Here is a 12,866-nt window from a genome sequence, read left to right on the forward strand (position 1 = left end):
ACAGATTGGGAAAAGATCTTTACCAATCCTACAACAGATAGAGGCCTTGTATCCAAAATATACAAAGAACTCAAGAAGTTAGACCGCAGGGAGACAAATAACCCTATTAAAAAAATGGGGTTCAGAGCTAAACAAAGAATTCACAGCTGAGGAATGCGAATGGCTGAGAAACACCTAAAAAGAAATGTTCAACATCTTTAGTCATCAGGGAAATGCAAATCAAAACAACCCTGAGATTTCACCTCACACCAGTGAGAATGGCTAAGATCAAAAACTCAGGTGACAGCAAATGCTGGCGAGGATGTGGAGAAAGAGGAACACTCCTCCATTGTTGGTGGGATTGCAGACTGGTACAACCATTCTGGAAATCAGTCTGGAGGTTCCTCAGAAAATTGGACATTAAACTGCCTGAGGATCCAGCTATACCTCTCCTGGGCATATACCCAAAAGATGCCCCAACATATAAAAAAAGACACGTGCTCCACTATGTTCATAGCAGCCTTATTTATAATAGCCAGAAGCTGGAAAGAACCCAGATGCCCTTCAACAGAGGAATGGATACAGAAAATGTGGTACATCTACACAATGGAATATTACTCAGCTATCAAAACAACGACTTTATGAAATTTGAAGGCAAATGGTTGGAACTGGAAAATATCATCCTGAGTGAGCTAACCCTTAATCACAGAAAGACATACATGGTATGCACTCATTGATAAGTGGCTATTAGCCCAAATGCCTGAATTACCCTAGATGCCTAGAACAAATGAAACTCAAGGCGGATGAGCAAAATGTGAATGCTTCACTCCTTCTTTAAAAGGGGAACAAGAATACCCTTGGCAGGGAAGAGAGAGGCAAAAGATTAAAACAGAGACTGAAGGAACACCCATTCAGAGCCTGCCCACATGTGGCCCAAATATATACAGCCACCCAATTAGACAAGATGGATGAAGCAAAGAAGTGCAGAAGTGTAGATTGCTCCTGAGAGACACAGCCAGAATACAGCAAATACAGAGGCGAATGTCAGCAGCAAACCACTGAACTGAGAATAGGACCCCCGTTGAAGGAATCAGAGAAAGAACTGGAAGAGCTTGAAGGGGCTCGAGACCCCATATGTACAACAATGCCAAGCAACCAGAGCTTCCAGGGACTAAGCCACTACCTAAAACATGGACTGACCCTGGACTCTGACCTCATAGGTAGCAATGAATATCCTAGTAAGAGCACCAGTGGAAGGGGAAGCCCTGGGTCCTGCTAATACTGAACCCCCAGTGAACTAGACTGTTGGGGGAGGGCGGCAATGGGGGAGGGGTGGGGAGGAACACCCATAAGGAAGGGGAGGGGGGGGGGATGTTTGCCGGAAACCGGAAAGGGAATAACACTCGAAATGTATATAAGAAATACTCAAGTTTAAAAAAAAAAAAAAAAAAAAAAAAAAAAAAAAAAAAAAAAAAGAAAAGAAAATAAATAAATAAAATGTATTGATCTTATTCCATGCAATAAGAGTATATTAACCAGATTATAGAAGCTTTTTTTTTAAGATGAAGGGGATTTCTTCTTTTTATCTCTATAAATTCAATAGAACTGTGACACTTAAAATTGGCCTTTCAGCAGGGAGGTATTATGCATTACAATGATGAATTAGATTTGCAGGTCACTTGTCTTTTATGAACACTTCTTCCAGGACCTCTTTCTCATGTTCTTTAGATTTTGAATAAAGCTCGCATGCTGGCTATTTCCTGAGTTCTTGCATCTGAGACTGAACTGGAGTTAAGAAATAGAAAAAGAATACAGCATATACTGGGCTCCATTGATTTAAATAGTGCCCAAATGTGCCCTCATCAGCATACATGAATGAAGTATTTTAAATAGAAAATAAAGAGTCTGAAAATTGTATTATTACTTTAAAAGTACTATCTTCAAAAGTTTTCCTTTCTAGTCCAACCATAACCACACTCCAGAGAATGCTGCTGTTTTTAAATTCTGTATCAATAAAGTCCCAAAAATTATGACTTCTTTCCCTCACTTGAAATCCAGAATGATACTCACTTAGGTTGGCCATCTTTCTAGATGATCCTTGCAGAAAAATTAATAATTTCAACATAAATTATTTTGCTTCATTTGAAATATATGAGCTGCTTAAAAATTATAAACTACAGTAGCTTCAACATTTCCCTTATTTGTTTTAATATGTATAAATAAAATATTAAATTGAGCAAATCAAGTTACTGCTATCTTCATTTTTATTGAGAATAATATAAAATCACAAAAGCCTATGGATTATTTGGGTATACTCATAGCACCAAGCATTTTACTCCATGCAAATAGATAAGCAGAAAGATGGATCAATAGATAGATATAGACAGTTAAATAGATATAAAATAGAGTTATGCCAGAGTCTTAATGTCTGTCATCTATCAAAGTCAATATTGACCTGTCCCAGTGAATATCAGTGCTCACAGTCTTTCTAGTACAGGTAAACCTTTATCTCCATCCTTTGGAACCTGCTAATATTGGCGAGTTTTACAACTGTACTGTGTAAGGAAAGTCAAGTTTGGTGAATCTCTCAGAATGGACCATTCTCACTGGGTATGTGCCTGTCCTACTAAAAGGGACAAAAAGTTATAAGATATTTTGTTTGCCTTGTCTTTTCCCTTAACTTAGAGAGAATTGACATTGGAACTTTACTTTCTCTATTTTTTTTTTTTTTGCTTATAATGAAATTACTCAGGTATACTCTGTATAACTTACAAAGGCACATTCACTCTAAGAGTTTCAAAAGAAACATCATTCACTAACACTTTACTCACATGGACAAACATTCATGAATAAAATCTGAAGTAGACAGAATTGACTGTGCCACAACAGAATTTTACCATTTCCACAATTTCTCATTCTGTGTAATATGTGTACTATTTAAGAATAGTGCTAATGAAACCCTTGGCTCTTTTTCCCGTTTTTATTTAGAACATGCATATGTATTTTCATCAAATTATGGAAAATAGTTCTTCAAACGATGTAGTAAATCTGCACTAGGGTTGAATGCCATCCATGTTCATATACTTTCTTACTCTGCACTAATTCGGTTTTGAAAATGTAATTTAAACATCTGTTTTCTTCTGCACATCCTCCACTGGAAAGCATCATATTTCCTGTCATTGCTAATGTGACACATATGCAAGGCTCAGTCAAGGCTACCACACAGATATCATTTTTCAATTGCATGAAATGTGTTATGCTTTTCTTGGTGAGAATTTTCATAGCTAGATGCAATTTACCCAGCATTAACTACACTCTTACCATCTCCTTATCGTGTCTGAAGGACACCTGTCAGTGAGGATTTGAAAATACTGAATACAGATGATGATACCCAATGATGGGAAGACCTCCCATGAGCTCATCATACAAAAGCAGCCAATAGATCCAATGAAGCCTTCATCAAAATTTCAGTCCAATTCTTCACAAATATTGAAAACCCATAAGCACCTCTCCCACACACATATTTATATAAAATAACTTAAATGATGTTGGTTTGGGTTTTGGGTAGAATTTATAACTATTCGTGGACTGACCTTAAACAAACTTTGGGAAATTTGTCTAATGCACTTAAGGAGGTGATTTTTGTAAAATAAAAATATAAATTCTGGTGTTGAAGATGGTCTTGTGTAGGAATATTAATCATTCCTTTCAGTTATGATTTATTATGTAAAATTACATAAGCATACCTTTGTGAACTTGTTCTGAGAAAAATGATCTACAGTTCAGAAAATTGCTTCAGGGCTGAGAGATTGCTTCAGTGAGTAAAGTCCTTGCTGCTCATGTGTGAGGACTGGCGAGTGCTGAATGATTCAACACCGAAGTCCCACCCAGATCTTCCCACTATATGACAATGATATGGTGCTATGATTAGTAAGCCCTTCCCATCTACAACCTCAAAAATGCTGTAAGGAAAGTCACTTAGCATATCACCAGATCACAGGGTCAATAACTCCCAAGGAGAAGGGAGGGCCACAGCATCACTCCATTTTCTCTGTTTCAGCTCCATGTCCTTGCCTTCACTTATTAAATGATATTAAATGGTCTTCAGTTGCTGATACATCATTTTGTTATTTCTATATCCTGGATATGCCTTTATTTCATGTATGACCTACAAGTATTCATTTAATCTGAGAAACCTGAAAGTATTTCATTGCTACAATGCTCTCAGTTTAATGAATTTTCTTTGCTACATTTTTTTCTTCTAGGTTTAGTGATTTCCAAAAGATAACTCTTAGCAGGCCAAACATAATTTCTAAAGATTTATTTTTTAAGTTTTATGCATGATTTTGGTTCCTTTTAGAGGAATAACTTCTTTTGCAGGCTTTTCTTTGTGTATATTTCTGATTTCATAATAAAAACACTTTAATTTTTTATTTTTTTCTATGAAATTAGTATGTTGTGAATCAATGTGATAGCTGTAAATCTGATTCTGAGTGTTCTAGTCATCCTATGAATTTGTGTGCTCTTATTTAAAAAAAAAAGCAATCTGTTTCATTGTCATCCCAGTTTTAGAAGCTTTTCATATAAATATGATCTCTCAGTTATGTTTAGAAGTGGAATCCAGGAAATTTTCAGTTTCATGACATTTCTTGCAGTAATCGTTTGTAAAAGATAAAAGGTAATGAGGAAAGATCAGTGAATAGAAACCTCGAATTAGGGTTGGGGATTTGGCTCAGTGGTAGAGCGCTTGCCTAGGAAGCGCAAGGTCCTAGGGGTTAGGTCCCCAGCACAAAAAAAAAAAAAAAAAAAAAAAAAAAAAAAAAAAAAAAAAAAAGAAACCTCGAATTAAAGAAAATCTTATATCTCAAAGAGACAAAGGGAAATTTTGTGGCAAAAGTTCAGACTGGGAACAGTTTTAAAAGCTTTAGAAACATAACAGGAAGTCTCCTTTCAAAAAGTAATCATCCATACCAGAAAATGAAGTTGATCACATGCTTGAGTAAGCCTACATGTACACACTGATGCATTTGAGGCATGGCAAAACAAGCCAAAGGCTGCATGTTTAAGAGCCTTGGCTACAGATTTACAGTCAATTGTGCTGCTCAGAGGTGCTTCCCTTGATGGGGAGCTTTGTCGATGCTATAAGCCATTGTAGTTTTTATCCAAATTTAAATTATATATTATTTTACTGTTAGTTATACTACTAAATCCATGCTGTTATCCAAACATGATATACTATTTTTATGGTCATACATTAGGTAACATATACCTGAAATCTTTAAAATAAAGGTGGGAAAATTATTGAAAATCTAGAGTAATGATATGCCACCGCCTTTGTGTTAACATGTCATTGTTGTAACAGAAACTTGTAAGAATATCGGTAGCAGCTTTTAACACAAAAGCAATGCATGCTAAGGCCACATTGGTATGAACAAAATGTCTTCATGGAAACAGCAGTAAAGTTGAACAATTTTTAAACTTAAATTTTAATTCTTTATATTATTTCATTTCTAGTCAGGTTATGAATCTGCTGTGGACTTTAATCATAACTTTCTTCAGTGCTATTTTGACATCCTTGTTCCTCAAACTGTAGATCAGAGGGTTGAGCATTGGAACCACATTAGTGTAAAAAACAGAAGAAATTTTTCCTTGGTCCATAGATCCAGAATGATTAAAGTACATGAATGTCCCTGACCCAAAAAACATAGAAATTGCCATAATGTGGGAGCTACAGGTACTGAAGGCTTTTGACCTTCCTTGTCTGGATTTGATGTTTAGAATGCTGCCAAGGATGAAAACATAGGAAATGAGGATCGTACAGCTGGGGACTGTGATGTTAATACCCACAACTATGAGAACGACGACCTCATTGACATATGTACTGGTGCAGGAAAGTTGGAGGAGAGGCAGAATATCACACAAATAAAAGTTGATGACCTTGGCATTGCAGAAAGTCAGTCTGAGCATGCAGCCTGTGTGGGCAGAGGCTCCAGCGAATGCCATCCCATAAGAAGCAAAAGATAGCATAACACAGACTTGAGGAGACATGGTGACCTTATACAGGAGAGGATTACAGATGGCCACATACCGATCATAGGCCATTGAGGTCAACATGTAGCATTCAGCGATGACAAAAAAGAGAAAGAAAAACAGCTGAGTCATGCACCCCTCATAGGAGATGGAATTCTTCTCAGAGACAAAGTTCATCAGCATTTTGGGACTGAAGACAGAAGAGTAGCTGAGATCAATGAAGGAGAGGTTGAAGAGGAAATAGTACATCGGGGTGTGCAGATGAGGATTAAGGCCAATCAGAATAATCAATCCAATGTTTCCAACCACTGTGATTATGTAGATTATTAGAAACAGGAAAAAGAGAGGCAGCTGGAGCTCTGGACGATCTGTCAAACCAGCAAGGACAAACTCGGTCACAAAGGAGCCATTTCCAGCCAGCATGCTTACCATTGAAAATCTGGGTAGACAAAATTATTTCATCAGCAGATATCTTTGTGATCTGTTTTCAAGCTCTTGTTTATGACAAATGAACCAAGATAATTTAAATTCTTCTTTGTATTGTGCAATTGAAACTTACTGCGACAACACACTGATTTTTAGATCAGTATCACTTCTATCTATGTGAGCTATTTCTCTCTTTAATGAAAAATGAAGAGATAGAATGACCAAGTAAAGAACACTGGCAAACTTATTCAGGCTATCTTTCAAAGTTTCTAGTTATCTAATATTTAACTTCCTGATTGCTATCCCTGCTTAAGTTATTTACTAAACACTCCAGTTCTATCATAATAACCAGGAGGAAAACATTCTGGTAGAAGAGCCTTGCTTTTTTTCCAATTCCCAGAAGGGAATCTGAACCAGTCTATTGGGTTCCAGATATCCCACTTCAACTTTGGTAATAACTTTGGGGAATATCTGTTACCTCAGATTCACGTGTAACCACATACACTTCTTTTCAACACATTCTCTTCCACCTATAGCCTAAATTAGAGAATTAATTCAGAGTCATAATTATGCTCGCAAAGATGTATGAGAGAAATATATCAACACATCAGTGCTGGTTATAGTGTTTATAAAATATTTATAAATATTTTTATATAATTTTTCTGTATTGTAGTGCACAACAGCATTTTATGAAAGAGATAATCTCTCCTTTCTGGATGCTGCTATATTCTTGATGAGTTTCCTGGAGCTGAAATACTTGTAATGATCCCAGAATGAGAATGAACCAAGATAAAAATAACAAAAAAGACAGTAGAGTGGAAGCCCTGCTGCAATTTTAATCCTATTGCTAATACACGTGGATAAATAAATACAGGAGATTGAGACCAGAGAAACTTGCATTTTTTTCCCTCTTAATCCACTTGGTGCTGGCTGATTCTTCTTGAAACTCACCTCTGCTAATGCTGAAGAAAACTAGTTTTTGATATGTTAGAGCTAACCAATGCAGCTAAAGAGTCTTGTTTCCCTTAATCTGCCAATGACCTTGAAAACAGGATGTTACAGGAATCAGTATCAGAGGTAGTTCAAATTTGCAGTTATGAATGTACCAAGAGTATATGAAGGAAGGCAATATACCAGACCTCAGAGCAACCATGTTCTCCAGCACACTGCATTTGTTTGAGGCTTTTCATATTTTCAGACCTCATTATAAATGCAGCAGTGCATCTCTCTTATGCCTTCTCTAAGATAAACAAGTAGAAAGAGAAGAAATAATGATTTGTGTTTATTTCCCAATACATGATAATAGATGTGAACTCCTCACCAGAGATTAAACAGTCCCCAGAGTACACAAGGATACAGTCTCTAAAGTCATTCATAAATTTGCAGCTAGACATGTTGACATTAATATTGATTATCATTCTAGTATATTACTTTTATTGAATGAAGTATTATTTAATGATTTTTATAAAGCTTCAATATCTTGAGCATCATTAAGTTTCAATAATAAATTCTCTTTACTTTCTAGGGACGAAATTTTTCATTCAGCTATTTTTAATAGCAAATATTACCTATACAGAGTACTAGGCTTTATATGATATTTTCACACATAAACATAGTATGATTTCATCACAGTCATCTTTTGGTTGTATTTTCTTACCTTCCTTCTTATTTTCCCCTTTTGCATACACAGCAGTTCACTTTCACGTACCCTCTTCCCATACTCTGCATCTGAACAGGAAGATCTGACTCTTGTTCCAATTTATTTATTTATTTATTTATTTATTTATTTATTTATTTATTTTTACATTTCAGATTTTATTCCCCTCCTTACCCCCCCAACCATTCCACATGCCATATCTCCTCCCAGCCCCCGCCTGTGTCTCCATAATCATATTCCCACCCCACCCGCCCCGCCCAGCCCACCAGACTTCTAAACTTCCTGAAGTCTCCAGTCTCTTGAGGGTTAGGTGCATCTTTTCTGACTGAACCCAGGCCTGGGAATCCTCTGTTGCATATGTGTTGGAGGCCTCATCTCAGCTAGTATATACTGCCTGGTTGGTGATCCAGTGTCTGAGAGATCTCGGGGGTCCAAGTTAATTGAGACTGCTGGTCCGCCTTCAGGGTTGCCCTCTTCCTCAACTTCCTCGAGATTTTCCCTAATTCAACCCGAGGGGTCAGCAGCTTCTGTTTCTTGGTTGGTGGCATATATCTGCATCTGACTCTTTTCAGCCACTTGTTGGGTCTTTTCGAAGGCAATCATGATTGGTTCCTTTTTGTGAGTGCCCCATAGCATCGGTAATGGTGTCAGGTCTTAGGGCCTCCCTTTGAGATGGATCCTACTTTTACATCTGTCCGTGTAACTTCATTTCCCATCTCTTCATTTCCCATCTCTTCATTTCCATTCCTGCATTTCTTTCAGACAGGAACTACTATGGGTCAGGGATTTGACTATGCGATAGCAACCCTATTCCTCATTTGATGCCCTGTCTTTCTGTTGGAAGTGAGTTCAGTAAGTTCCTTCTCACCACTGTAGGGCACTCCATCTAGGGTACCCTTTTTGAGTCCTGAGGATCTCTTACTTCCCAGGTCTTTGGTGCATTCTAGGGCATCCTTCCAACTCCCTTCTTCCTGAGTTCACCTGTTTCCATTTTTTCTGCAAGCCCTCAGGGTTTCAGTTCTTTTCCCCCACCCCATACCCGATCATGTTCTCATCTCCCTCTGCCCCCATTCCTTTACCTCCCCTGTTCCTCCCTCCCTCAATCCTTGTGGTTGCTTTCTTCTCCCTCCCAAGTGGGACTTAGGTGTCCTCACTTGGGCACTTCAGCTTATTGACCTTTTTGAGTTCTGTGGATTGTATCTTGGATATTCTGTACTCTGGGGGGGGGGAGCTTAATATCCACTTATTAGTGAGAGCATACTGTGCATGTCTTTTTGGACATTTTATCTCACTCAGGATGATACGTTCTAGTTCCATCCATTTGTCTGCAAAACTCAGGATGCCCTCCTTCGTAATAGCTGGGTAGTATTCCATTGTGTAAATGAACAACGGTTTCTGTATCCAATCTTCTGTCAAGGGACATCTGGGTTGTTTCCAGCTTCGTGTTATCATGAATAAGGTGCTATGAACATAGTGGAACATGTGCCCCAGTGACATAGTGGGGCATCTTTTGAGTATATTCCCAAAAGTGGTATTTCTGGGTCTTTAGGTAGGTCTATTTCCAATTTTCTGAGGAAGCTACAAATTGATTTCCAGAGTGGTTGTACCAATTTGCAATCCCACCAGCAATGGAGGAGTGTTCCTCATTTTCCACATCTTTGCCTACATGTGTTGTCACCTGAGGTTTTGATCTTAGCCATTCTGACTGGTGGGTGGAATCTCAGAGTTGTTTTGATGTGCATTTCTCTGATCACTAAAGGACTTTGAAAATTTCTTTAGTTGTTTCTCAGTCATTCAAGATTCCTCTGTTGTGAATTCTCAGTTTAGTTCTATACCCTATTTTTTGATTAGGTTGTTTGATTTTTGTGGTTAGCATCCTGAGTTCTTTATTTATATATATTACATATTAGCCCTCTGTAGGATATGGGATGAGTGAAGATTTTTCCCCCAATCTATAGAATGCTGATTTGCCTTACAGAAGTTTCCATTCCATAAATTTGGTTAATGAATTCTTGATCTTAGGACATGAACCATTGGAGTTTTGTTTAGGAAATTTCCCCATGTGCCAATGAGTTTAGGGCTCTTTCCCACTTTATCTTCTATTATATTCAGTTTATCTGGTTTTATGTTGAGGTCCTTGAACCACTTGAACTTGAGCTTTGTGCATGGTGACAAATATGGGTCTATTTTCATTTTTCCACATACAGACAGCCAGTTAGTCCCGTACCATTTATTGAAGATGCTTTCATTTTTCCATTGTATGTTTTTTGGCTTCTTTGTCAAAGATCAAGGGTGTGTAACTGTGTGGTTTTATTTCTGGGACTTAAATTTTATTCCATTGATCAACCTGTCTGTCTCTGTACCAATACCATGTAGATTTTTATTACTATTGCTCTGTATAGACCTTGAGGTCATGGATGATGATTCCCTAAGGTATTCTTTTATTGTTAAGAATTGTTTTCTTTATTCTGGTTTGTTTGCTCTCCCAGATGAATTTGAGAATAATTCTTTCCACATCTTTGAAGAATTGTTGGGATTTTGATGGTGATTGCAGTGAATCTGTAAAATGCCTTTGGTAGGATGGCCTTTTTTCCTATGTCAATTCTGCCAATCCATGAGGATGGGAGATCTCTCCATTTTCTGAGATTTTCTTTGATTTCTTTCTTGAGAGCCTTGAAGTTCTTATCATAAACTTCTTTCACTTATTTGGTAAGAGTTATCTCAAGATGTTTTATATTATCTGTGGCCATTGTTAAGGGAGTTGTTTCCCTAATTTCTTTCTCAGCCTGTTTAGCATTTGTATAAAGGAAGACTACTGAGTTATTTGAGTTAATTTTATATCTAGCCACATTGCTGAAGTTGTTTATCAGCTGGAAAAGTTCTCTGGTAGAATTTTTGTGGTCACTTATGTATACTGTCATCTGCAAGTAGTGGTACCTTTATTTCTTCTTGCCAATTTATATCCCCTTGATCTCTTTTTGTTGTCTTATTGTTCTATCTCGCACTTCAGGTACTATATTGAATAGATAGGGAGAGAGTAGGCATCCTTATCTTGTCCCCAATTTGAGTGTAATTGCTTCAAGTATTTCTCCATTTAACTTTATATTTGCTGTTTTTTGGCAGTAAATTGCTTTTATTATGTTCAGGTATGGGCCTCGAATTCCTGATCGCTCCAATACTTTATATATGATGGGGTGTTATATTTTATCAAATGCTTCTTCTGCATCTAAGGAGATGATCATGTGGTTTTTTTTTTAAGTTTGTTTATATGGTGGATTACCTAAATGGATTTTCACATATTGTACCAACCTTGCATCCCTGGTATAGAGTGATTTAGATATCAGAGTAATTGTGGCTTCATAAAATGAATTAGGTACTGTTACTTCTGTTTATATTTTATGGAATAGTTTGTGGAATATTGTTATCAGGTCTTCTTTGAAGGTCTGGTAGAATTCTGACCTAAATTCATCTGGCCCTGGGCATTTTTTGGTTGGGAGGTTTTTAATGATTTCTATTTCCTTATGGGATAGGGTCCTGTTTAGAATGGTAACCTGCTCTTGGTTTAACTTTATTATATGGTATGTTTCTGGAAAACCATCCAATTCATCTAGGTTTTTCCAATTTTGTGAGTATAGTCTTTGGTAGTTGGATCTCACAAATTTTGAATTTCCTCCGTTTCTGTTGTTATGTCTCCCTTTTCATTTCTGATTTTGTTAATTTATTTAATCCCTCTTGACCCCTTATTTAGTTTGGCTAGGGGTTTATCTATCTTGTTGATGCTCTCAAAGAACCAGCTTTTGGTTTTGCTGATTCTTTGTATTGTTCTCTTTGTTTATATTTGCTTGATTTTAGCTATAAATTTGACTATTTCCTGCTATCTAATCCTACAGTGAGTTTGATTCATTTTGTTCTCCAGTTTTCAGGTGTCCTGTTAAGTTGCTAGTGTAAGATATCTCCAGCTTCTTTATTAGGACATTTAGTGCTATGAATTTTCCTTTTAGCACTGCTTTCCTTGTGTCCCATAGGTTTGGGTATGATGTGTCAACACTTTCATTAAATTCCAGGAAGTCTTTAGTTTCTTTCTTTATTTCATCCCTGAGCAAATTATTATTGAGTACAGAGTTTTTCAGTTTCCACATGTATGTGGGTTTTCTGTTGCTTCTGCTAATATTGAAGACAAGCTTTAGGCCATGGTGGCCTGATAGGACACAATTGTTTATCTCAATTTTGTTATATCAGTTGAAGCCTGTTTTGTGCCTAATTATATAGTCAATTTTGGAGAAGGTCCCAAGAGGTGCTGAAAAGAAGGTGTATTTTTTTGTTTTAAGGTGAAATGTTCTGTAGATATCTGTTATATCAGTTTGGTTCCTAACTTCTGTAAGTTTCTCTATGTCTCTCTTTAGTTTCTGTTTCAATGAACTGTCCATTAATAAGAGTGGGGTGTTGAAGTCTCCCACTATTAATGTGTGGGGTTCAGTGTGTATTTTGAGCATTAGTAAAGATTCTTTTGTGAATGTGGGTGCCCTTATATTTGGGACACAGGTTTTCTGAATTGAGACTTTCTCTTGGTGGATTTTCCCTTTGATGAATATGAAGTGATCTTGTTCATCATGCTTAATAGCTTTTGGTTAAAAGCCTATTTTATTGGATATTAGGCTGGCAACTCCAGCTTATTTCTTGGGACCATTTGCTTGGGAGATTATTTTTTTCCATTCTTGTACTCTGAGATAGTATCTGTCTTTGTTAATTATGTGTTTCTTGTATGCAAAAAATA

The 12,866-nt window shown here is 37.0% G+C and overlaps 1 protein-coding gene across 1 annotated transcript; it reads right to left on the reverse strand.

Moving 5' to 3' along the window:
• Positions 1-5,493: 5,493 nt before the first annotated feature.
• LOC116907209 (olfactory receptor 147-like) lies at positions 5,494-6,471 on the reverse strand. Its single transcript, XM_032910178.1, is given in 1 exon segment — positions 5,494-6,471. A coding segment is annotated over 1 exon segment (978 nt).
• Between the last annotated feature and the right edge of the window lie 6,395 nt (positions 6,472-12,866).

The sequence above is a fragment of the Rattus rattus genome, chromosome 8 (genome assembly GCF_011064425.1).
Source record: "Rattus rattus isolate New Zealand chromosome 8, Rrattus_CSIRO_v1, whole genome shotgun sequence".
Taxonomy (NCBI): Eukaryota; Metazoa; Chordata; class Mammalia; order Rodentia; family Muridae; genus Rattus; species Rattus rattus.